Raw genomic sequence first — 27,003 nt, 5'->3', positions numbered from 1 at the left:
TTAGCCCAACAAAACAAAAACAAAAACCCCAGGGTGGTAGATATAATCTCCTTCTTCATCTGTAACTTGGCCTTTAGCCCCTCTGCAATCCTTGCTCTGATAAAGGCTGAGATTATTTGAACTATGCTTCTATTGGGCCAATATGGAGGTCAGTACTGGGTCTACACAACTGAAAACAGTGCTCATGCATTCAGCTAATTTGGATTTTGGCTCTTAAGGAACTGAGCCCTAGATGGGAATGTCTAAGAAGCTGCAGGAAATGGCATCTTGCAGGTTTCAAGGAGCAGCAAAGATTTCATTCTCACAAGCAGTGAAAATGTTGGGCAGTGGTTGCACGCAAAGAGCTGTAGATACTGTAACTGCTACGAACCTACACCTGTTTATCCATATATAGCAACCCACATATCCCACCAGCAATCTGGAAAACAAACTCTAGACGGGTGTTGTTTGATTTTCTCAGTAACTCAAACCTCATGTTTTGTAGGTGGGGGTTTTTGTGTGTGGCTCTTTATGTTTAGAAGATACAGTAATCCAATCTTGGAAACCTTGGTGAGAGTCTTTCTCTCTCCTGCCCAACAGTACAAACAGTCATTCAACTTTTACAATCTGAACAAAATGTACAATATCTTTAAAAAAAATACAAACTGTACTGAACAGGATCTGTTACCAGCATTGGCAGAAACCCCATCAGGACCAGCAACTGAATGTCATAGTCTTTCTTCAAAAGTGACACAATGCCCTGTTTCTTGAAAGCAACCACAGAGTGATTTAGTCTTTAAACGAAGAAAACAGATAACTGTGAAAAATGTTGAAATATTCAAGTTCCCGGCTAAGAAATAAATGCAGACATTAGCACCATTGCTGAGAGATAGTCACATAACCATTATTTCTCAAACTCTGCTCACAGAAAACTCCCAACCAGCAGTCTACAAGAAATAGGTTGTAGATTAGGTTAGCTTCTGATTTTGTGATACTATTTAAACTCCTATTTTAAATAAGGAGTTTCTTTTTTTAGGATTTGCATAGCCCGTCTGATCTCTATCCCACATTTCAAACTGGTGCCCAGTTTATATGTAATATGGACCTATTAGTGAAACACTAGTGTAGGCATCCAATGCACAGCCTGTCACATTTAAATGCACCTGCTGTTGTGCTGCCCTGTATGCCCATAGTATTAGTATGGCAGTGGGGCAAATTTCTTCCTCCTCACCCCTGATAGGGCCAGTGCTACCATTAGGCAAAGTGGGGCAGTTGCACACAATGGATGCTGGGGGTAATGTCTTGAGCCAGCCCCACCTGCTGTACATGGCTGTGCTAATATGTGGGTTTTGGGTGACGCACACAGTAAGTGGGTTGAAACGACAGGGTGCATATGAAATCTTCCCATGGATAAACTGCTTCACCATCCGAGATGGTTACGGGTGCAAGTTATTTCAGCAGAGCTTTTATTTCTCCATCTCTCAACATGCAAGGACCCCAAGCTGAGGTTCTGAGGAGGTTGGGATAGATATAAGAAAGCACTTTGTGAAATGAGTCAATTGCAGAGTCCATCGTTGCAGCATTCAGTGATGGCCACTGGCTTATAGAACTTTTGAATAATGGGGGAGGTTAGAAAAACAAATGATGCTTCCCTTATTAGAAGCATGATGCCTCTGGATGCTGGGGAAAATCTGTGAGCTTCCTATGATATAAAGTTGGCCACAATTTAAAACAGAATACTGGGCAGGAACTGGGTTGGAGAAGCTTTCCTCCTGCTCCTTTCCCTTGGTAAACTCACTTTTTAGCTTTAAATTGGAACAAACAACAATCCCTGGATTGCCAATGCCGTTTGTTCCAGTCCAGCACTAAATATTGGGTTTCCCCAGCGAAAGTCAGCTGGGCAAAATGGAGGTGTGGATAAACGCTCAGTTCCTTGAATGAGAATGTAATTTTCATCAATGGAATTCATTTCAAAGTAGACGTGTTTACCACCTAGCTGCCATGCTTGAGGGTAGAGGTTATGAAATAGAATGGGTAGCATTAGGAACCCTCTGAATACTTAATGCTTTGTCTAAAGAAATACTGACGTCTTTAAAACAAAAAACAAAAACCTTTGCAGTTGAGATGGTGACAAATGAATAGCTTCACTTGAACATACTCCAGATCCAATAAGAGATCCTCACTCCCCCTCATGCCACTCACATACTGGGCTAGATGAATGATCATTGATCATTTTAAGGACATTCTCCCTTTGGTACAGGGAGATCAAGTTAAAGCAGGTTGGACCTGGCAAGCTGGTGAAATGAACCCAAATGATGGAGGCCCCTCACAATGTGCCGCTACTTATATGACCACCTGCTAGAAGGCAACCTTCTTGCCCATCCCGTAAGGGGAATATAAGAAACTGCCTTAATACTGCGTCAGATGTGTGTGCAATGATTCACAGTGCTTCTAGAGCACCGAGGGCTGCACCCAGTGCTAGTCATATGCAGAGTAGACTCACAAGAATGAACTGACCTGACTAACACATTCATTAATTTCAGTGGAGCTAATCTGAGTAGAACTTAGTTGGATACAACCGTAGGACTGCCATTGTGTGTTCTAGAGTGTCCCTGAAGAGGAATTTTGTTCAAAACAGGTTGGTCTTTTATCTTTTGACCTGCATGTCTCCCTCCTTCCTTCTCTACAATGGCAGGGAGTGACAGCATAGTATTCCTACAGCACCATATGGAGAAGTTCATGTGCTTCCTTCTGCTAGTCTCTAGGCTTACAGGAAGCCACCTAAGGGCCAGACTTGATGGTACATTAGCTTCATATTTGTGTCCTTCAGTGCAGGTTTAATGCAATTATTTAGCACAATCCCTAGCACAGAGGGCCTCTGTGTGGGAGTGGGAAGGTATTAACCCTTTGTCTTCCAGTTAGGATCAGGTTTCCTGTGTCAGCAGTTTGCTCCCCTTTTGCTTCAAGGGGGGAGCATTTCCCCATTGCAGATTAGCTGGGGGATCAGGCAGAACTATGGCCTCTCCCAGGGACTGAATCCAGATCAGGTGTCCCATGCATTTATGGACACAGATATGGAGCTACCTTGGTCCTAAGCAGGTGGTGCATTCAGCCTGCCCCCTGGTTCTTTCATACAAAGCGCATTCTGCACTCACAGTGCTTGAGAACAACAACTGTCAGAAAACTGTCCTGAACTTTGTAGCAATGAATGCATTGGAGGAGAAGATAGTGAATAGAGGGTGCTCTCTTCCTGGATGCACCCATGCAATACCTGTTGATTTCTGAACTGAGTGTTCCTTATGCTTGCATCAATCAATGCTGCCATGAAGAATTCCAGTCCAGGTTTTGTACACATGTATAATACGGAAGTGGGGGAAAGTCTTAGCTAAAACCAAAGTGTTTCTCATAGCTGGCAGTATTGCTTAGAATGGTCCCTGAACCAGACCTTTGCATCGAGTAGATAGATATAATGGCCAAGAACTGATTTTCTTTGCCCCAGCTCTTAAATAGCAGGTTTTTCATTATTCCCAAAGCAAATAATCCTATAGATAGGTCTGTCTCCTCTGCAGTTTCTTCCTGAACTGAACCGCATATTGGAAATGTAACCCAATGTGACCCCATCTATGGGAAGGCACTTTGCTACATACGCACAGCTGCTAAATATCCACAGAGAATACAGTAATGGCAAATGTACAGCTTAAACTGTAGCGGGAAAATGTCGTTCTTCCAGGGGCGGAATGAGATATGGGATTATAGCAGCTTTTAAGATTTAGTAACCTCCCCACCCCGCAAAAATAAAACAAGATCCTGGTATCATCACATTGGAGTCTGTATGATATAAGTTAGTTGTACTTTGGGTTTGACATAGCTAATGCTGGTTGCCTTGCAGCTTGGTTTCTAAGAGGCTGATGTCTTCAGCTAATTCCGTGACTTTTGCCTGGCAGTCCAACAAGTTATCTTTGAGTACAGTTATTTCCTGAGAGTGGGCAGCTAAGGTTGCATTCATATGGTCCATGTAGCCCCACATACTTCCTGCATTATTTTCCAGCTCACTTTTGATGTGGTCCAGGCTTCCCGTTACCATGCCCAGTCTGCCACACATGTCCTCCACCTGGGCCACACGGTCATCAAACTGGAGCACTTCCTTCTGCAGGCCATGAGCCACACTCTTGCAGTTGCTCAAATCACTGATGATTCTGGACTTGAGCCTTTCAAGGTCTCCTTTTAGGTTGAGGACTCGCTTGTTGCTGAACAGAAGCTGGGAGCCTTGGTTGTTGATCTTCTCTTGAATGGAGTGGACCTCATCTTCTATCTTGCGCTCGCGCTCGTCCAGAGAGGAGTTGACGTGGAGCACCGTGTCCGAGTACTGAGAAACAGAATCCTTCAGCCCAGTTAAGGACTTGCTCATGGTGTTCAGGTTGATCTTCAACAGAGTGATCTCACCTTGCAAGGACTCAGCTGCTTCCTCTTCAATCCGCCTCTGGATTTCCAGGATAGTAGCATTAAGTTTCCGAAGCAGGTCAGAGTTGCTGTCCATTCTGAGCAGTAAATCCTGGTTCTTGCTTTGGCAGTCCTCAATTTCTGTGCGAAAAATCTCTACGTCTTTGGAGGTGGCCATGCAACCCAGTGAGCATGTGCTTTCTAAGGTAGTCAGCCGACTCTGGATTACTTCCAACTTCTCATCTGTTCCCTTTCTTATAATAGCAAGCTCCCCTTCCAAGAGGGGCATTACAGCTCCATCTATGGCCACTGTGGAGCTGACATTGTTCACATCTTCTACAATGGTTATAAATCTTTCCTCCAAGGTTCGCATTTTGTCCTCAAACAATGTCCTTGTGCCATCCAGCTCTGACCCCAACAGACCTCTCATGTTGTCCTCTACACTGGAGCAACAACTTCCCATTTCCCTCTCTGTAAAATTCAGCCTGGCTTCAAAGTCCTCAAAGCGCCCTTCAACTATGTTCCCCAAGGTAACAGTGGAAAGTTCATTGTCCAACCTGGAGTGTAGATTCTTCTGAGACTCAGAAATACTGTGCAAGCCCTTCTCTAGGATATCCATCCGTTTGGTGAGGTAGTTTAAGTTGCTACAGCAGCTTTCCACAATGGTCAGCCCTTGGATCTGGGTTTCCAGCTGGGAGATCTCCTTCTTGATTTCCAGCTCTTTTCCATCCAGGGTCTGCTGAAGACGGAGATTGGCAGCTTTCTCTTCCTCACATTGTTGCTGGACTTCCTTGATCCGGTAATCGCATGTGCTCTGAATGTTCACCAGCTTCTTCTCAAAGCCATCCAGCAGCTCCACCCGCAAATTGCTAAGCCTACTGTCCACATATTCTTCTAGCATATCAATGGAGGTGAGAGGAGAAGGCCGGGCTGACTCCAGCAAGTGTTTGATCTGTCCATCGTGGTCCAGCACCATGCCATGCACCTCGTCCAGCAAGTTAGTCTTGGTTTTCAGTGAATCACTCATCTCAGTCACTTTGCTTAGGATCTCACCCACTGGTGGATAAGGGGAGAGGTCTGCTTTGTCTGCGGCATCCACAATCCCATCAGGAATGACTCCAAACCCCATGGTTGAATCAGGCACACTTGGGCTGTTCATCAGCGATCCAATCATCTTACTGGTGTCCTCCTGGATGGCAAGCCGCAAATGGTCCCCCAGGCCATTCACCATGTTGTGTAGGGTGTCATAGGACTGTGAGAGACGTCTGATTTCATCCTCTAGCCGATCAAGTCGGTCTCCAAACACACTAGGCATTTTTCGACCTATAAACAAGAAGAAGCAAACCTCAGTTATAATTAGGGGCACAATTTCCCTATCCGAGGGCATGTTCAAGTGGCGGCTGCCTAGACTTTCCAGTTCATCACAAATGAAGAAAGTTACTTACAAAATGCTTAAAATAAAAAAAATTCCTTCCAGTAGCACCTTAAAGACCAACTAAGTTAGTTCTTGGTATGAGCTTTCGTGTGCATGCACACCTCTTCAGATACACTGAAACAGAAGTTGCCAGATCCTTCTATATAGTGAGAAGGTGGGGAGGGGTATTACTCAGAAGGGTGGTGGGAATGGGAGATTGGCAGATAGCTGAGATGAGCCTGTTGAAGTGTGCATGCACACGAAAGCTCATACCAAGAACTAACTTAGTTGGTCTTTAAGGTGCTACTGGAAGGAATTTTTTTATTTTGACTATGGCAGACCAACACGGCTACCTATCTGTTACAAAATGCTTATAAACCTATTGGAATCAAACTGGACCCACACTTAGTGTGGAAAGCACATGTATGAACAGCTATGCTGGATCACATCAGTGGCCCATCAAGTCCAACATCCTCTTCTCACAGTGGCCAACAAGATGCTTGTGGGAAACCTGCAAGTAGCAGCTGAGCACAGCAGCACTCTCCCTCCTGCAGTTTCTAGCAACTGGCATTCAGAAGCATCACTGCCTCCAACCATGGAGGCACCCCATAGCCATCATAGCTAGTAGCAAGTTTTGCACAACATCCACACAGTATTGTCCTCCTCAAATGCTTCTGCTTGGCTGGAATGTGTCCTTGAACTGCAATCCTGCTTGCCTGGATGGAGAATAAAGGTAATCTGATTTCTCCATTTGAAATGTAGCCTACTGTAAAAAAATATGCACCACCTCCATCAATATGCTCACTGTCTCCAGTCGCCCAGCCCATCATTGGAATTTAGCCCCAGTAAGGTTATTATTGAGGGAATAGGAACCTTGGGCTGAAAAAGGTTCCTGTGATGGCCTGGGACTCAGGGTCGGACTCGGAGCCAGAGGAGTCCCAGTCCACACCGGATCCTTGGCCTCAGGCGGCAGCTGAGCCTACTGGGGTCTGATTCTGAAGAGCCCCAGTCTGCACAGGTGGCCCTGCAACAAGCACCAGCTGGGCCGAATCAGGGGCCTGAGCCTGCCCTGGCTCCAGGTGCAGGGATTACCTTGTTGCCTTCAGCTGGGCAATCACTTACAGCTGCTCCACTACCAGTTGGGTAAGGAGAGGCTGAGGCGGCCTCTGGGTCTAGTAACCCACCAAACTCTCCCGAGCTGTGGAGACTCAGGTCTGAGAGAAGGAGAGACCTGAGTACTCGCAGGAGGAGTGCTCGCCTTCGGGCGAGACAGGGAGGTGAGTCACCGGGGGATCAGGACTGGCCGTTACCTGGACAGAGATAAAAGGCTGTTGGACCCCGCCCCAGGTTGCGGGAGCAACGTTGTTGTTTGCCAGAACCTGCCTGTGATCCTGTATCTGACCTTGCCTGGTTTCCTGCCTCGTGTCCTGCCTTGGCACTGTCAGACTGACTTCTCATGGAACCCTTGGATTTGGGACAGGACCTGGACCACATTACTTGGGTTACCCCCCGGCCCAGCACAGTTCCCCAGTCCTGCCAGAAAGTGACATCTGGAGAAGGATTAGGGCAGAAGGATCAGCCAGGGCCTGATTCACACTGTACAGCAGCAGGACTTTTTTCAAGCAGAACTCAATTCTGGCACCTTTCAAGTGGGTGCAATTGCCATTCTAAGAGAGCAAGAGAGGTGTTCATGGTGAGTTCCAGCACCTCTTCTAGAAAAACAGCATTGCCCTGCAGGGACCTTCTTGACGGGTGAGAAGTGTTCTTTATCTGCATCTTTAGCCCACGAGCTTCCTGAGTTAGCCATGCCATTGGATTCTGTGAATGGAACTCAACAGACAATCCTAAATGAAGCCGCGACTCACCGTAGTGGTTCTTTTTTGGTCCTGGAAATGAGTCCGCATGAATTTTGGGGTGAGGGGGAACTCTAGGACCTGGGAACATCTTCTGAGTAGGAGGCAACTTGGGACTGGGGTGCTGGGGAAGAAGTCCTGGCTGGTCAGTGGGACTGTCATGACATCCTTCTCCCATGAGGCCTGGGCAGCACCTCCACACAATCTCAGTCACTGTCTTGTAGCCAATCTTGTACCTGGGTCTGAAGAACGTGCGGTACCTGAAGGAAAGAAGGCAGAGCAAGATTAAGAGCTGTACCTCTGCGTCCCAGCTTCCATAATGTGTAGGTCAAGGAAATCTTGGCAGCACTCACACACAATTTGTATCAGTGATAGGTAACACATGCATAAAGTGTGCACACCTGGTAATTTATATGTATAGAGCAAATTTAGAAATAATTACCGTACTTTGTATAGGAAAATGATATCTCTCCTCACATGGAAGTATCAGATAAGCCTGCTGGATCAGATCAAAGGCCCAGCATTATATTATGGGAAATTGTTTGTATATTAGGAGAAATTTAAACTAAAATGCTGGTGAATTTTCAGGAGGGTTTTTTTTAAAAAAGAAAAAAAATGCAACCTGATGTGGAAATGTGGAGGACTGAACTTAAGGATGGAGAAATGAGAAACTGAGATAAGCTGAAACTGATGGATGCACTCATCCCTATCTATTGCTGATCTCTTCTCAAGCCCTCTATGATTCTCTGCGGGGGAAATGTATCTGCCTCTCCACTCTAAGCCGCGCATGAAATTAAATCTTAAAAGTGCTGTCTTTTAGCACTAGAGGGCAGCAGCTTCCCAGCAGTTGTATGTCCTGCCTGTACTATCACTCTTCTGATCCTTTGCCCAGGGAATATGGTAATGATAATCTTTTGCATTTATAGTGGAGAATCTCAAGACACTCTAAGAGGTAGTACTTAATCATCTGGGATTCATAAACCAGAGGTTGGAGAAAGCAGCTTAAAGAGAAATATGTAATCCCCAGATAAAAAGATATACAGGTACATAGATATGTCTTTAAATGCAGGGATTGTGTGTGTATGTGTGTTTAATATTTTATTGATTTTGAATTATTGATTTTGTCTTTTGAACTCAAATGCACAGCTACATAGGTGCATGTAGCTTGCCCATAAAGCCTAACACATTTTACACTGCTTAGGGAAAGGAATGTGATCTACAAAGGCAGAATGAATTTTTATTATTTTGGTCACAGACCAGTTCCAGCCCACATATAATATCAAGGAAGTCATAAAACACGATAGGGATACATTTGAATTTGCAATTAGGTATAACAGGGACAATACAGATATAGCAACAGTTAAAAAATATATAAATCAAAACTTAGTCACTAACATATAACCTAAAATTATCATTTAAGGCCTTAATCATTATGATAACACAGCTTGTTCCAAGTTTTATGGCAATTGCACAGAATTTGGCTTCCCTTAACGTGATCTCAGGATCCTTGTCCTCTACCAGGGATTTTAGACATTGAAGTTTGGATTCACTGGAGATTTACAAAGGCAGAAATGACACTTACAGTCCAATATGAAACCCCACTGAGCTCAGGCATCAGGCAACATTAATCAGTACTCCAGAGCCATTTTGGTCTTTAAGTTGCATTGACTATTCAAAAGCTGCAGGCCAGCTTTCAAGGGCCAATCTAATGATCAGAAATTAAAATTTGCAGCAGCAGCAGCAAATAAATGAGTTAGGGTTGTTTGGGGTTTTAGTCCTACTCATGTACACATTTTTTTTAAAAAAAATAAAATAAAATGAAGTATTTTAAAATGCAGTGGGCATCCACAATCATGTACTGTAGTGGACATTACAGTGAAAGCATCCAAGTACATCACCTGATGAGTGTAATAACAAGCGATGAGCTTTGTCTTTGAAACAGCTATCACTGATCAAAGCAGAGCTTTTCATCTCATGTAACATGACTTCAAAACACTGTCATATTTTCCTGTGAAGGCAGCTCATGCACTCAGCTGCCAGACCTTGAGTGATAGATCACCAGGTGTCATGACACTGCCAGAGACATCCTAAGCATGTTTGCTGAGAAGCCCCACTGCTTTCAGTGAGCGTTACCTGCCAATAAATCAGTTTAGGATCACCACATTTATGATTTATATTCATGTGAGAATCGGCCCTTGAAGATGCATAGACTGTAACATTCATGGACCTGTGTATGCATGTTCCATATATACTGAAGGACTGGTTCTCCCGACCCAAAAAGTGCTTGTGATATATGATTGGAACCAATTACATCTGGTTCTGATATGCCAAGAGCACATGGAAGTGTCACCAACCTCAGAAGTTTTTTTAGGGGGGTTGCAGTCTGAGCAGGTGGTTATCTGTGGAAGCCCCTAAACTGTGGAATTTCCTCCATCTGGTACCTTCATTATGCAGTTTTTGCTGTCAGCTGAACCTCCACCTGTTTATTCAGCCCTTTGACCCCGAGATGCATATTTTTAGGACCAACACTCTGTTATTCAGCTTGCAAATTGTTTTAGCCGATTTTTATATTGTATCCTTACGTTGTTCTAACCTGCCCTGGAACCTTAAGGCGCAAAGAGCAGGTAAGAAATCTAAAGTAATACAGTGGTACCTCGGGTTAAGTACTTAATTTGTTCTGGAGGTCCGTACTTAACCTGAAACTGTTCTTAACCTGAAGCACCACTTTAGCTAATGGGGCCTCCCGCTGCCGCCGCGCCGCCAGAGCACGATTTCTGTTCCCATCCTGAAGGAAAGTTCTTAACCTGAAGCACTATTTCTGGGTTAGCGGAGTCTGTAACCTGAAGCGTATGTAGCCTGAAGTGTATGTAACCCGAGGTACCACTGTAGTAATAATAATAATGTGAGTTGATCCAATTGGTTCCAGGTTGGACACAAAACGAATCAGCTGTGCGGTTCCTTGACAAGATCCCTCGAGCCAGATTATACGGCGCTCCTTGTTGTCACACATGCATATTTCATGCTATTAAGCTAATTTTTTACATATCTGTAAGGCTAATGGTAATCCTCTAGAAAATGCTGTGGATTAGGTTGGATGTAGCCCTGATCGGATGCACAACATTTCATTCTTTTCAGGAATTAAGTGGTGCTGGTTCATGATGGAAATATGACCACTTTGTCACACACTCATAGGCATCACGGCTTGGCTTAACCCACTACATCTCAGTGCTGATTTTGTCACAAGAATTACCGCCCCACCCCACCCCCTATCTGATGACTTTAAAAGGGGATTATTAGACCAATTTGTGGGAGGGGTGGGATAAGGCTATTAATGGCCACTATTCATCCAGAATCAGAGGCACCAAACCACTGTCTGAAGACAAGTCACTGGAGAACATATGAGAGAGTGCTGTTGGACCCATGTCCTACTTTTGGGTTTCCCATACAGTGGAACCTTGGTTCCTGAACTTAATCCATTCCGGGAGTCTGTTCGATTCCTGAAACAGTTTGGGAACTAAGGCACAGCTTCTGATTGGCTGCAGCAGCTTCCTGCAGCCAATCAGAAGCTGCGGAAGCCGGGTGTTCGGCTTCCAAAGAACATTTGAAAACCAGAACAATTACTTCTGGTTTTTGGGAGACAGAACGTTCAAGGTTCCGCTGTATTTTAAAAAAAATAGTTTTATTTATTAAATTTGGATACCTCCCTATACCCGTAGATCTCAGGGCAGTTCACAACATAAAATCACAACATAAAAAACAGAAAATACATAATAAAAACAAAAAGACAACCCAAGAGACTCCTGTTCCACAGCACATTTAGAAGGGTATCAGATGTCAATCAGCCCAAGGCCTGGTTAAAGAGGAACATTTTCGCCTGGTGCACTAAGGTGTATACTGAAGGCACCAGCTGAACCTCCCTGGGGAGAGCATTCCACCAATGGGGAGCCACTGCAGAAAAAGCCTGGTCTTGTCTTGCTGCCTTCCAGACCTCTTGCGGAAGAGGCATATGAAGAAAGCCCCCAGGTAATGATCTCAGGGTCCAGGTAGATTCATGTGGAGAGAGGTGGTCCTTGGGGTATTGCAGTCCTGAGCTGTTTAATGCTTTATAGGTCAAAACCAGCACTTTGAATTGGGCCTGGAAACTAACTGGCAGCCAGTGCAATTGGGCCAGGACCAGTGTAATATGCTCAAACCATCTTGCACCAGTGAGCAACCTGGTTCTACACTAGCTGAAGTTTCTGAACTGTCTTCAGAGGCAGCCCTACATACAGGCATCTGTTGTCAAACAGGTTTGTTGGCTTAATAGACAGCCCTTCCACCTGATCCAGCAGGGCCCTTCTTATGTAATGTTCCTATGATAACTGTTTGCGGTGATGTGCTTAGGACTGGATGAGTCGTTGTTATTTTTCCGGTGAGCCACTGGACATTGGAAGAGGCTCCTTCTCTGGCAGCCCTCTTTTGGGAAGCTGCCACAGAACTCCAGGCTGTACCAGAACCTGCCGTAAATGTCTGTTTGTTCTCTCTGTCATTGATTGAGATGAGTGGGATTGGAGAATGCAGGCCTTTACAGATTATGGCTCCCTGCAGAAGCCTCCAAGTTACAGCGGTAGTTTAAAAAAGAAAACAACTCTGGTGCGCATAAACCCGCTTGGAAATCTTGCTGAGGCCAGAGAAAGCTGCCCAGCTGAGCCACTGTCAACAACAACATTGGCGCGAGCCATCGGCTTGGCTCTCTGCAGACATCTGGGCCACTGCCCACCTCTCTCTCTTTCTCTTGGCAGGGAGTCAGGCTTGTAAAGAGAGCAGAACCTTTTGCGGGTTAAAGGGGGAAGGCAGTTGGCATAGAGGTGCCTCGGCCGTGCCATGTTGCCCTTAAGTGCTGCTTTCACTTAGAAAGGAGGCTGCTTCTTTTCAGGGAAAAAAAGTCCTTTCAAAGTGCAAAAAACTCCACTCCACATGTCAGCAACAGGAAGTATTTATTGCAGCTGGATAAACAGTTACCAGTGGCCCTGGTGGCTGGAAAAAGCTACATCTCTTTCTCAGTCTTCCAAGCTATGTAGAAAGTTCAACTGGCAGGACTCGCTTGGTTCGAAAAAACATCCTTTTAAAAAATACCCTGTGCTTGTTATGAAAGGGTGGAGATGGTGGTGCCATGGTAGTAGGACTTTAGGGCAGGAGACCAGGGTCCCACTCAGGAGAATGAGCAAGAGGGCTCCAATGCAGCAAGGCTGGCTTGAAGTAAGTGAACACGTTCCCTTTTAGAGAGACCCACTTCTCTGTAAGACTCCAGAGTCTAAAATTACCTAACTGGCCAGGGTGGAAAGACTGCCATTTCCTTCTTCAGTGGCTTAATTCATTGGATGTATTGTAGACAAACTTCTACCCCCAAAAGGTGGGATATAAATATATAAATAACAGTAATTATTATAATAATAGCCAAATGGTTAGGAAGCATGCCATATGTACATATAACTGCCCAACCAGAGGTGGCACCGATGGGTAACTAGAAGTGTTTAACTTGGCTTGGATCTGCTTTTCTCAATCAGCTCCCTCCATCTTTAACACAACCAGGCAAAAACTATCTTGTCCCAAACTCTCCCTCAGAAAAAAAGGCAAAGGACCCCTGACAGTTAAGTCCAGTTAGGAACGACTCTGGGTTGCGGTGCTCATCTGGCTTTACTGGCCGAGGGAGCCGACGTTTGTCACAGACAGTTTTTTCAGGTCATGTGGCCAGCATGACTAAGCCACTTCTAGCGAAACCAGAAAAGCTGTTTACCTTCCCGCCGGAGCTGTACCTATTTATCTACTTGCACTTTTTGGCGTGCTTTCGAACTCCTAGGTTGGCAGGAGCTGGGACCGAGCAATGGGAGCTCACCCCGTCACGGGGATTTGAACTGACAACCTTCTGATTAGCAAGCCCTAGGCTCAGTGGTTTAGACCACAGTGCCACCCAAATCCCACAAACTCTCCCTAGACACTTTGAAAGCCATTTGGAGCTTGGTAAGTCCCTATCAGAGCTTTGCATGTTTTACCCCTATCTCAGTCCTGCTAATGAAATGCATCTGTTAGAAGCCTGGCCTTAAACAAATTTGCTTGGAAGTACCATAAGTCCCACCAAGTTCCAAGGGACTTATTCCAAAGCAAGTGTGTATAGGATTGCAGCCTTAAATATGCAGCACTGAGTTGATACATTCACGTTCATAGCTCTGTTTGCCATTCCTTTGTCTGGAAATATACAATCGGGAAGTGCCTTTCTGCATATGGAAGACATTGCTTGCTCATTGAAGGACTGTATTCCACCTGATGATAAAAATGGTGAAGCTAACTCCTAAGATGTTCTCCTAACTGTGTTTTCTCTTGCGCAAGCAGAAGCACAAGAAATGCTATTGAACCCACCTCTGATAGCACTGCCTGAACTCTCTTGTGCAAGTGTTTGTGGAATGATGCTGACGGCTATTTTCCTTCCACTCACGGTGCTTTGGACCTACTCCACAGCATGCGAAGGATTTATGCTATATTTGGGTGAACTTCCAAGAAATACACGGTCATGCTGAGCTGTTTTTGGACTCTTGGCTAGCATGGGCCTTTTGCTGGAAACAGGCAAGCATAAGAAGCCTTCCAAGTTTTAAGCTTGCGCGATACAAGAGCATTTCTGTCACTTAAATATATGACATGGGAAATCAAAACTCCCAATGGGAGCATGGGAAGCTGCTGCCTGGTTTGCCCTAAATAAAGCATCACATACCACAAGCAGCAAGTGTCAGCTGTCTGTCTCTGTTCAATGGTTTTCCATTGCAAGCTCTAAAGTCACTCAATCAATCTTGTCAACTACAATGAGCATGGCGCATAGGCAGTTCTTAAGCATTGAACGATGAGAATTCCACTCCCAAGGTTCCCCAAGTCCACCCTTAGCAATTAGTTTACTAGATTTAACTTCTGTGACATCATAGCAGCTAAACCAATGGTGCCTAGAAAGGTTACATGTGGCACATTTGCTCAACAGGGCCCCCTTGTGGCAGCAAAGAAACAATGGCCAGACAGGCAGAGAACATAAGGGGAGGAGATTTGATAGGAAAATGGAAAAAAAATGTTCATGCGTGTCGGAAATCTGCTGCTACTTATTATGACGTTTAATCCACAGGAGTTGCTATGGAGGCAACCGCTTCCTCTGACCATGTCAGAAGATGATAATAGTCCTCTGTGCTACAACTGCAACCCAACGTTTACTTACAGAACTTTCCCAGGACACTTGGGTCCCCAGCTGCACTTGTGATATTCGGCTTTCACGTAGCTCTCTGCTCCATCCTGAAGGGTGCAAGTTACATTCCTCTGCACCACATATGCACAGTAGCTCCTGCATTTGAAACAAAGCAAGATTTGGTCAAACATTTAGTTGCTGGATCTGGTTCCCAAACCCCTTCCAAAAACTCCAGGCTAGGCATTGCCTGCAATTGCCCACTTATGTTCCGGGGTGATCTCTCCTGGGGTGAAATAGCTAAAGGGCTCTCTGGGAATAACCAGTTCACTGATGCCATACCACTAACTCAAAGAAAGGGAAGAGAATGGGTGATATTCAACTAACTTTTACTCAGAGGGGACCAACTGAAATCAATGAGCATGACTAAATTAGGTCCAATAATTTATCGTCTATAGACTTAGCTGACTACCATACTACGGAAAAAAGAAATAATGTTTGTTCTTCTTATTGGCTGAGTTGCATTGAAAGTCACACCCAGCTGCAGAAGCATGGGGCTAAATCATATTTTGGCTTTTTATGGTTCTATGCTTAAGCAATCAAGGGCAGGATAGATTCTGCATGAAAGGTCACAGTGAGGGAAGACTGCAGGTGTATAGTGCTGGGCAGATGGAGACTTGAGACAGGATTTCAAACCAGCGTTCTTGGATGCAAACAGAAAACATATGGGATATGATGAGAAATTCAGGATGCGGTGAGTAAAAGATGGCAAAACTGCAAAGGAGGATTAAGGACACAGGGCTGTAGCAGATGGTACTATGAGAGGAGAAAGAATTCAGGGATAAAGGGAAAAGATGGGGATAGTAGGTCCCTGTGACATGGCAGATGGGAAGAGATGAAGCTCAGGATGCTGAGAGTGGAGATATTATTCAGAGGAAGGTGTAAGATCTCACTGGAAATGTCAAATGTAGTAGTTTTGTTTCTAGTAGGCAATGATGTAAGAATAAGGGACAGGTCTCCTGTTTGAGATCTCATCATTTGAAAGGAAATGCTAATACAGTCCTTATCAGACCTGATACATAGTGCATCTGACACCTGAGGATTTGAAATACAGGAAATCTGAAATGTGAGGGTTTGACATACAATGTTATCTTCTGAAATCCATTGCAATCCTAGTTAGGAATACTGGAGCAACCGCTGTAACAATTTGCCAGTGGAATGCCATGTGTTTGCAATTTGATAATAACGAAACTCAGTTTAAAAAGAAAAAAGGAAAGGAAAATTGGCATGCATAGCAAAGGACAAGGGAAAAAAATCCCGAACATCTCTTCGGCATTAGAAAGTGCTGCAAATCTTTAGTGGATTTATTGGGGAATATTGAGTGCGGGAAGTTAGCTAAAAGTTTATATATATAAAAAATGCCAGCGGGGTTCAGCCACTGTTGCCAAAATAGATGGGCCTTTTATGAGATCCACTAAGGCAGTTCTTACACACTTATACAAACCTGCATCCACCAAACGGAAAAAATATACTCCCAAATCCAAAGTCCACACAATAGATTTGAAGCTTAGAGGTTGAACTTTTAAGATACCCATATAAAATGAGTCTGGGTGAGATTTTCCCCTCCTGACATTTTTTCCAACTCTAGTCCATTTAAAATTGGTCCCAGCATTTCTTACAAAAGTGTAAGTTACAGGCTTCACCAAAGAAATGTGGTGGGCTTCATATAATGACGCCATTGCAAAGAAAGCTGCCCACTATGAGTGGGATAGTGGAGGCTGCTGTACTGGGGACAAAAGGATGCTGATTGAAGACAGGAAAAGAATGGAACAAGGGCATCCCCATCTCCATTAAGAGTCTTACTGTTTAGGGTTTCAGCAAACCGGCTATTCCCTTCTGCAGGATAAACATTGTACAGTGGTACTTCGGGTTACAGACACTTCAGGTTACAGACGTTTCAGGTTACAGACTCCGCTAACCCAGAAATAGTACCTTGGGTTAAGAACTTTGCTTCAGGATGAGAACAGAAATTGTCCTCCAGTGGTGTGGTGGCAGCAGGAGGCCCCATTAGCTAAAGTGGTACCTCAGGTTAAGAACAGTTTCAGGTTAAGAACAGACCTCCAGAACGAATTAAGTTCTTAACCGGAGGTACCACTGTATTCTATTCACTCCAATTTTCTGCTTCCCCCCACCCCACAACAGACATCAACAAAATTGACTGCATTTTCACCATACATTTGGAGCAAATGGCTTCCCCCACAGAATCCAGGGAACCCAAGTGTGTTAACTGTAGCTGTAGCAGATAGGTAGCCGTGTTGGTCTGCCATAGTCAAAATAAAAAAATTCCTTCCAGTAGCACCTTAAAGACCAACTAAGTTAGTTCTTGGTATGAGCTTTCGTGTGCATGCACACTTCTTCAGAAGTGTATCTGAAGAAGTGTGCATGCACACGAAAGCTCATACAGAAGTGTATCTGAAGAAGTGTGCATGCACACGAAAGCTCATACCAAGAACTAACTTAGTTGGTCTTTAAGGTGCTACTGGAAGGATTTTTTTTTATTTTAACTGTAGCTGTGTTAGGGCTAAACTGCTGTCCCTGGGAATCCTTGGGAGAAGTCATGTGCTTAAAATGTGCTTTAAGCCACTGTGGTTACTGAATATGCTCAGTCCTCATTGAGCTAGTTTGGGGAGAAAGATTTTGCTCCGTGTGTGTGTGTGGAGAGAAAGAGAGAGAGAGAGAGTTTGGGTTTGGGTTTTCTTAACTCCTGCAAACCTTGGGGTTTCTTAACACTGTCAATACTGCCTGCTTTTTCCTCAGTGACCTCATTGTGGCTCCATGTCTGTCAGCGCTCACCACCTGAGCTTGCTGTTAGAGGGAGTGATAGAATAGACAGATGGAACGAACCATCTTCACATCTGCTCACTGCCACAATGAAGGCTCACTCATGCTTTTTATCTCTCCACAAATCAACTCATTACACTGCAAGTATAAAAGTTTCCAAGGAGAGAGAGAGAAAGAGAGCAAGAGCGAGAGCGAGAGAGCGAGAGTGAGAGCGAGAGCGAGAGCGAGAGAGAGAGAGAGAGAGAGAGAGAGAGAGAGAGAGAGAGAGAGAAGGTCAGGCTCTCAGGCTACATACACTGACTGAGCCTGGACTTTTCATTTTATGTAGTCCAAGCACTTTTCAGCTGAAACAGCAGCTCATCAGACTGGAGGGAGAATGAGAGCGAATGAGCACATGCCTTGAGTGGCTGGGCTCAACAGGTGACAAATAGCTCCAGTCAACTATACAATCTGCAGCCAGGCTCAAAGGGAGCATCTTTGTCTTCCCCACCCACGGGAAAGATGGGACACTGAGTAGAAGACGACACGATGGAGATGGTTACAGGATGCAGCAGGGCACTCAGGGGCCCTTTTAGTGTGGGTGTGCATACTAGGCATGAATGCCCCAAAACAAAACACAAATACCATCTGTCGAGAAGGAAGAGTGTGTCAATGCATTCCACTTCACACAAGGGATGGCTGGAGCTGGGATCACTTGCATCTTAAAGGAGAAAATGCCAAAATGTGCATGGGCAGCACATGTGCTATTTTTATTTAGTTATTTAGTTATCCCTATAATGTATAAGCTGCCACGTACAGTGTAATAAAAATAAACCAATTTACAATTGCATCCATGTCCAAGTACACTCCAGATGCAGCTGGAAAACAGCTCCCATCACAACCCAGCCAGATGGGCAGCGTATTAATAGAAATTATTATACATTATTATGGCTATTAGCCATGCTGGCTTGAGCTGATAGGAGCTGGAATCCAGTAACTTCTGGGGTGTCCCAGGATCCCCATCCCAGCTGTAGGAAGTAGCCCTTAGTTATGGCAGGCAGCAGATAAGACCTCATGTGTCCCAGGGTAAAAGAAGACTTTCAGGGAACACAAGAGCAGCTCTGTCTTGATCAGACCACTGGTCACCAACAGAATTCTTCCCCAAAGCCCCCAAGCAGTGCAGAAAGACAGGAGCCCACCTCCACTGTCTTACCTCACTCCAACCAAAGTGACTGGTATTATTTGCTAAGAACATAAGGAGAGACTGGCAGATCAGACCAAAGACCTGCCTAGTCCGGCATGCCTAAGAGATGCTCACAAGCAGGACACGAACCATCCCAAAGCACTTTGCTGCCTGGAATAAAGATATCATACATTCTGTTCCACATACAAAAACGGATCAGACTGATCGGGCTGCACCTGAGATCAGCAGGTTAGTTTAAGGGGTTCAAGTTAGGGCAGGTTAGGTGGCATACACAGTCTGCCCTGTCACAGAAATTATATTTTTCAAAATTAAGTGTGTTATAGTACAGTAGCATCCTGCACCAGTTTATGTAGTTTGCCATATAAGCGGTAAGGGTCATGCTGGACTCACTATGATTCCCTCATAGGTAAAAGAACAGTGCAGACCCAGGGACTGGCTGGGGCACATGATGGTTCAGCAGACCAGTTACAGCTGACCCCTATGAAAGCCCCATGCATGTGGGTGCACACACACACACACACACACAGAGAGAGAGAGAGAGAGAGAGAGAGAGAGAGAGAGAGAGAGAACCTATAGTCCACCAGAGCATGTAGACATGGCTGGAAAATATCAGGTTTCCAACATCATGAAAAGAAAGGAGCACTGGTCTCGGTCCTGGTCCCACAAAGCACCGGCGTGAAGCCCCCTTGTTGGCACCCAAGGCAGGGGCGGAGGAAGGGGGTGCGGTGAGTGCAGGCCACCCTGGGTGTCACCGCTGAGGGGCAGGGTGATAAAATACCAGGCGGCACTCACCGTGGGGCCTGCAGCACTCCTGAGCCATGCGTCTCTCCTGGGAGAGGCGCAGTGGCTTGGGTGTGTGCAGGCTCCACACTGCCCAAATGGCCTGCCTGCTACCTCTCCCCCAGCTGTAGGGCGGCTGAGTGGGAGGAGGCAGGCAGCCCCCTGAGGCCCAGTGGTGTGCCCTGCCCCTACGGGCAGCTCGCCCTGTCCTCACCCCACCCCTATGGGCAGCTTGCCCTGCCCCTGGGCGCGCTGCCCCAGGCACCCAAGTGGCTTCCTCCGCCACTGACCCAGCATGCATTGGGCAGAGGAAGGAGCATTGACCCTGCCCCATGAGGCACCAGGGTGAAGCCCCCACCACTCCCCCCACCGCCTGTACCCGATATACTGCCAGGTCAAGACACCATTGTGGTCCAGCCCTCAAACCAGTGGTGGACGATGTAGTGATACATCGCCCAGGCTTACATGTAGGCAGTGGGCTTTCAGTGCAGGCTGTTCCTTCCACATGGCATGAAAGGTATGGCCAGTTTGCCCACCTCACATCCTTCACATGTTCCTTCATTTCACTCCCACTCTTCTAACATGAGATATATAAGTAATTGAACTGAGGAGTGGAGACCAAAGAGTAGGAGAACCCCACACTCCACAATGTTAAGTTCTCAGAGGTGCATAGGAAAGAAGTGGCAACCTTCATTATGCCAGGGGTCTGAAGCTAAACCAGGCTTGGAAGTTATGCTAGGTAAAGCTGGATTTGTTGACCTGGGTAAATTATGCAAATCAAGTCCATTTGCATATATTTGCTTCATAACTTTAAGTTAAGCTTCTTTAAATCATGGCATGCAACGTATGGCCAGTTTGCCCACCTCACATCCTTCTACACAGCTCCTTGAGAGCTTCTTGGTTTTTCTAAACCCCACAGTGGGAATGCCGAATATGCACACAACCCCTGATTGTGCTGTATGCTGCACCATGGTGAATCCAGCCCTGGGGTGCATGTATTCCGTAAAGCGTCATGCATGCTGATGGTGTAACAACAAACCACGTAATCAACAGCAGTACACTTGGAAATGCTAGGAGCCGTACTCCATCAACAATTGGAGGACCACAGGCTCCCTGCCCTGGGTCTATGACCTCAGTGAGTTGCTGATGGTCAGAGCAGATAATACTGGCATATATAGACCACGGATGTGTAACACACCTACAAATGTCCAGTCCCCTTGCAACAATATCCTATTCTTCTACCTCAAGAAGAGCTCTGCTCTTTGTCCTCCACTTGACTAATGGACATCAAATTTCTTCCAACTTGGCCCTGCTTTCTCCTTGTTGGTACTGCTACTTTGGCTGTGTATATTACATTGTATAGGAAGGGGAGAGTCGGGTAAGGTGAGCACACAAAGCTCATTTCATTCATTGGCCTGTCTGGCCATTTTGTCTGCTTTGATGGTTTCTGCAAAGGTCAGCTTCTCCTCAGTTGTGGCTGGGGATAGCCAGCTGTTTCTTTTCTTATAGAAAGTCATGCTTACTTGAAACCATGGACTTAATATTCCAATCCTTTGCACATTTACTGCAATGAGACTTACTTCCACAAAAGCATGCTTGGGATTGTTGCAGTCTAAGTGTGACACTTTTTGTGGCGAGACACTCTGAGCCTTTAGGAGGTTAGCTGTTACAGCAGGAGACAAGATGTGACGCTTACCAGCAGACTTGATGTACAGCTGGAAATGGAATATGAACACAAGAATAATATTATGATAGTTGGGTAGGACAGAGGGAGGGCATGGATTCCAGTGGACACCCTCATGCAGTTCCCAGCCCTACCCACGGCTTACACGCCTACAGTCTGCTCATATCCCATCTATGAGTATATTGTCTGCTGCAGTTTGAAATACAATGTAAACTTCTCAGTGTTGAAAGGATCAGGGAGGAAGTCATGGTCCAGGGTCACAAGAGGTTGAAGGTGTGTTTCCATATCTGCAGCACGGTTCCTGTCTCCAGCATCATAGAGCCATTTAATAAAAATTAATGGGGAGCCTTTTAGCCACGATATGCTCTGGACCTAAGTAGTCAGGAACACTGAAAACACAAGGTGCTTCTGTTTCAAGAGAACGGTGGGCAAGTCCTGTTATGCATAATGGAACTTCAAGGAAAGCACAGCTTAAGTCATTCTGAAAGATTTGAGAGCACTCCAAATTATTTGCCCACATATGTGCACAGAAAATAGTAGATCTAGTTGAAAAGCAACACATGGAGATCTGAACCCATTGTTGCAATGCATCCCCAATTATTATTGTTGTATACTTGTAAAATGATGATATGATCAGGGCTTATTCTTTTTCAGCCGAAACGTGCCAGAACTCAGTTCCAGCACCCCTCAGGTGGGTGCCATTGCCATTATAAGAGAACAAGGGAGGTGTTCATGGTGAGTTCCAGCACCACTTTTTCTATAAAAATAGCAGTGAGTATAATCTTAGGCTGTATACTCTCAGAAGGGGTGTGGCTGTTGACCGTCATGAATGGACCCTGCATTTCCGAATTTGCCGCTACACCACTGGGAGGAAGTGCGCTCTCAGTGACCACTACTGCAGTCTAATGGACAGACTCAAAATCAGAAGTCTCGGGGTGAAATCTCATTCCTGTTCTTATCAAGCCCCAGCAGTGAGATGGGCCACTCCAAAGGCATACTCCCTCTCTCATCCACCCCCTGCCATCCACACATAACAACCCCCACAACCTCCATCCATCCATGCTCAAGACTTAAGAAAAGCTCTGCTGCATCAGACCTATGTCAGCAACCCATTTCCCACAGTGCCCAAGCAGATACTTCCAGGAAACCCACAGCCCCCTCCCCTCCAAGCCTTGCAGTTGCCAGCAGCAACTGGTGTCCATTGACATGCTGCTTCTGCACACGGGTATTCATTGATTAGCCTATCCTCCATGGCTTTCTCTAATCCCCCTTTAAGCCATATAAGCTACCACCACATCTCAGGGCAGGAAATTCCATAAATTAATTGTGTGCAGTTTGCCTAATTTTCTTCCATGGTGAATGCCTTGCCATTGGGTGACCCCACATTCTATGTACTATGGGGGAGGGAGGGAGGGAGAGGAGAGGAAGAGAAGAAGGCGAGAAGCAGCCCTCTTCCAAACCACAATTTCATATCCTTCAAAGAACTTACTGTCCATATCTCTCAGCCTCCATCGCAGGATGTTCAGTGGACATTTAAGGAGAGCAGGGGGTTATCCCCCAACTCCATTTCAGACCCTTTGTGACTATGGGTCAGAACTACCAGCACTTCTGCCAAGCTTTCTACACAATGAGCAGCAATTGTTATAAATTATTACATGGACTTACATGCCAGCGATAATGTACAGTGCCTTTTTTGTCTGTAGAAAGCCCCAGGTTCAGTTCCTAGCATTGCCAGGTTTCTGTCTGAAACCTGGGAGTAGCACCGTTGCAATAATACTGAGCAAATGGACTGATGGTCAGCATAAGGCAGCTTTCTGTGAGCACACACCTGGCAGCCTCGGGATGCGATGGGATCTCCTTTGCCAGAGATATTTAAGTAGAAGCTGGATGTCCACCTGTCAGGGATGTTGAGGCGTCACATCCACGCCATACATTTAGAGATCATTTAAAGCACATGACTCCCCCAGAAAGATTCATAGGATCTGTAGTCTGTTAAGAGTGCTGCTGGGAATTATAGTTCTCTGGAGGGGAAGGTCAAACTACAGTTCCCAAGATTCTTAGTGGGAAACCATGTGCTTTAAATGTATGTTGGGGATGTGACCTTTGCACACTGCATCACAGATCCTAAATGATCTGGAGGCTAAATGATCTACAAAGTCTCTTCCAGGCTGATGATTCTGTGAAACCCCTTTGATTTGCTTAAAAAAAAGAAGCATGCGTGGGACTGTCCTGTCCAGATATAGATAATGCTGCTGAAGTTACTGTGTGGCATAAAAAGCAACAGCAGCAAATGCTCCCAAAATAAACGACCACTTGCAATTTAATCTTGACTATATCTACCAGTAGGTTATTAAGCTAGGCTGGAAATCTCTCCCAACTCCTTGTTCCTTCTGATTCCACTCAGCCCTGAAAGTGCTCTCAGTTCCCCATTAAATGAGAAGCATAATGTTGTACCTCACATAGTTGCAAGGAGGAAAACAACGAAGTTTTGAAGCACTTTCCAGTTTAAAATGGCCAAATCAGTGATAAATATGAACAACTGAATTGAACTGGTCCTCCATCTATGACTTCACTCAGCTAACCTTATAGTAACTGTAAGGCCAGAATCACCAACCTTTGGGGGCACTGCAAACCAGAGAAATAGTTGTGGGTGCCACAGATACACTGAAAGCAAGCACAGCCGATTCTATTTGCTATGCTATAATGCTGCTTTCATGCCTTATTTCATCAGGAGAGGGAGTGGCAGAAGGGGACCTCATGAGCACTGGGGAAAGCTCTCAGGGCACATGGGTGCCCATGGGCACCACGTTGGTGACTTCTGCTTAAACAATCAATGGGACCTTCCTTCAGGACTAGGGCTGAGTGCACACTATACAGCTTAAAGCACATTTGAAACACGTTTTCCCCCTTCCAAGAATTCTGAGCACTGTAAGGGGGAGGGGACGCCAGGAAACAAATGCATTCTTCCCTTGGAATTATCTTGTTCCCATATCTAACAAAGTAAGTGCAATTCAGGGTTTGCTGCTCCTCTGGATTTGACCGCCTGGATCCCCTCCGCCTTTGGCAGAGAGATCTGATCCCGGCTAAATGCCCCCTCCAACGCGCTCGCTCCTCCTCCAGCACTGTGCAAACTTTGCCTGGCTCCACCCAGCTAGGAGATGAATTCAGACCGAGGAATTCTGAGAGAGAGAGAGAGGTCCTTAGCCAGTCAGGCAAAAGGTTACGGGGCAGCGCTGGCTGGAGAAACCATCCTTCCCCACCTGCGGCTTGCAGTTAGACGCCAAAGTGCTCGGCCCGGTGTTTACACGGCGTCCAGACGGAAAATCTCCCTTTGCTGCCGGTATGTGTGCGAGAGAGGAAGAGAAAAACCATCGGCGATGGATGCATGGGTGGAAGGGCGCGGCTGGGGAGAGAGAAACATCTCCTTCAGTCCTGCAATCTGCATCCTTCCTTTTCTTTGCAAAAGAAGCTCTCCTGCGCAGAAAGCAAAGCAGTGCAAAGCACGCTCTCCAGAAAAGGGGCACCCTCCCCGCCATTCAATGCAATATCTCCCCGCCGACCCACCCCTTCCCTGAGCATTCCAGAATGCTAAAATCCATATGAATTTTTGGCAGATCCGCTTTTCGTGGAAGGAAGAATGGAAAGGGGTGTGTGAGGGAGAGGGGGAAAGGCAACGGTATATACGCGACTGACCAGAAGAAAAAAAGCATTTCGATCGAGTCTTTACACCCAGAGGCAGAAACAACCAACTTCCATCATTTGTCCCACATCGCTGTGCCTTAAAGTGGGGAGTAGGAGGTCGTATCCAACTAGGTTAGAGCAAATCTACTGAAATTAATAGGTCTATATTAGTCATGCCTATTATTTTCAGTGCTCTACTCTCAGCAAGGCTAACGTTGGACATATCTCATGATATCTATTTATATAGGCATGCATATGTCTGTTTCTATCTATCTACGCGCACATCTGTGCATACACGCCCAGACGTATATCCCTCCAAGGAATTGCCCCGTGGGTGAAACTGCCACAAACCGGGTGCGATTGGCCAGTAATGCCACTGTGCTAGGGACGTCCCTCGGATGAAGAGACCCTCGCCATCCTTTCTCCTCACCCGGGTCTTTTTGAGAAGAAGAAAAGAGAGAGGAACGGAAGGAAGGAGGGAGAGAGCGCGAGGAAGCTCGGTGAGCCGAAGGAGCGAGGAAGGAGGCGCAGCGCTTACTTGTGCTTCCCCATGGGCTTTCCCGGCGTGAGCTGGGGGCTCGATCCTGAGGTGTAGAGGTTGTATCGGTTGCCGTAAGGGATGGGCACGGGGTGGCGGTAATAGGTCCCTTTGGCATCGGCGAGGCCAAGCAGGGCGCAGAGCAGCGAGATGGACGCGCCAGAGAAAGCTCCCGCCGAGAATCGCCTTGCCCTGTTCATGTTCTCCCGGGAGAGCGAGGGAGATGCGCGGCTCCGACGAACTCTTCCCCTTTCCCCCCCTCACCGAGGATCCGCCGAAGGAGGTTTGGCTGGAGCCAGTTTGCTCTTCGCTTTCCAAAGTGGGGAAAAACCTGGAGGGGGGGACCCTACAGGGGAGAGGATGAGCTGCGCTTTGCTCCTTTACGCAAAGTTCTTCATCCAGTTTTCTAAGGCGCGCGGGGAAAAGATCCTCTCCCCAAACCTAGACTGGCCAAGCGAAGGCGAGGATCTCCGCCCGCTGTTGCTGGAGCTCCGCGCTCGCCAGCCAAGTCTCTCTTTTTGTACCTTTCCTCGCTCTTCGGCTCGCTCTAGTTCAGCCCCGGCTCCCCTCGTACGGCCGGAGAGAGGGAGGCGGGTCCCTCGTTCCCGATTAGCATAATACTCCAGCCGTCTCCTCCTCCAGCCGGCGGGCCTTTGAAATGCGCACCCCTACCAATCGGGGGACGAACCCCCGCAGCGCAGCATCAAACAAATGCCTTCTAAAGAGAGAGAGAGAGGAAGAGGGAAACAAAGGCAGGGATGAGAGACAAGAGAAAGTGGAGAGGAGGATGCCCCAGGCAAGGATGCCAGCTTCGGGGAATCTTGGCCGGGGGCTGTGCATTTCTTAGGCCTCTGGTGCCCCGATCCAGCACATCTGAGCCGCGTAAACTGCCATGTGCAGCTGGCACCCCAGTAGCTCACAGACAAACGGGGGGGGGGGCGTCTGGTCCAGCATCCTGTTTTTACAATGACCACCCAGATGCTGGTGGTAAACCTGCAAGTAGGACCCCGGCACAAGAGCACTGTCCCGTCCTGGGCTTTCCAGGAACTGCTATTCAGAAGCATTGCTGCCTCCTCCAGCTGTGGAAGCAGAGCATCGCCATCATGGCTAATAGCCTAATGATTGCCAGCCTCAACCTGTGGGTCCCCAGATGTTGCTGAACTACAACTCCCATCACCCCTAGCTAGCAAGGCCAGAGCTCAGGGATGATGGGAGTTGTAGTCCAACAACATCTGGGGACCCACAGGTTGAGAACCTAATCCTCCATGAAATTGTCTAACTCTTTTTTAAAGCCCTCCAGGTTGTTGGTCATCATTGCCTCCTCTGGGAGCGATGTGTCACAGAGCACACTGGGGAAAGACGCAGAGCTCTTTCGGGGTTTTGCCATCTATTCCTTTTTGAAAGCATCAAAGTAG

At 46.4% G+C, this 27,003-nt stretch overlaps 1 protein-coding gene across 1 annotated transcript; it reads right to left on the bottom strand.

Annotated features, from left to right (window-relative positions):
* Positions 1–597: 597 nt before the first annotated feature.
* On the bottom strand, positions 598–26,150 carry EMILIN3 (elastin microfibril interfacer 3). The gene is made up of 4 exons (XM_081195663.1): positions 25,589–26,150; positions 14,918–15,040; positions 7,699–7,946; positions 598–5,742 (listed from the first exon to the last, which is right to left on the bottom strand). The coding sequence occupies exons 1-4, from the start codon at positions 25,786–25,788 to the stop codon at positions 3,848–3,850; spliced, it is 2,466 nt and encodes an 821-aa protein (XP_081051789.1). The 5' UTR covers positions 25,789–26,150; the 3' UTR covers positions 598–3,847.
* Between the last annotated feature and the right edge of the window lie 853 nt (positions 26,151–27,003).

The sequence above is a fragment of the Podarcis bocagei genome (assembly GCF_964188305.1).
Source record: "Podarcis bocagei genome assembly, chromosome: 5".
Classification (NCBI taxonomy): domain Eukaryota; kingdom Metazoa; phylum Chordata; class Lepidosauria; order Squamata; family Lacertidae; genus Podarcis; species Podarcis bocagei.
This window is presented reverse-complemented; position numbering and strand designations above follow the sequence as displayed.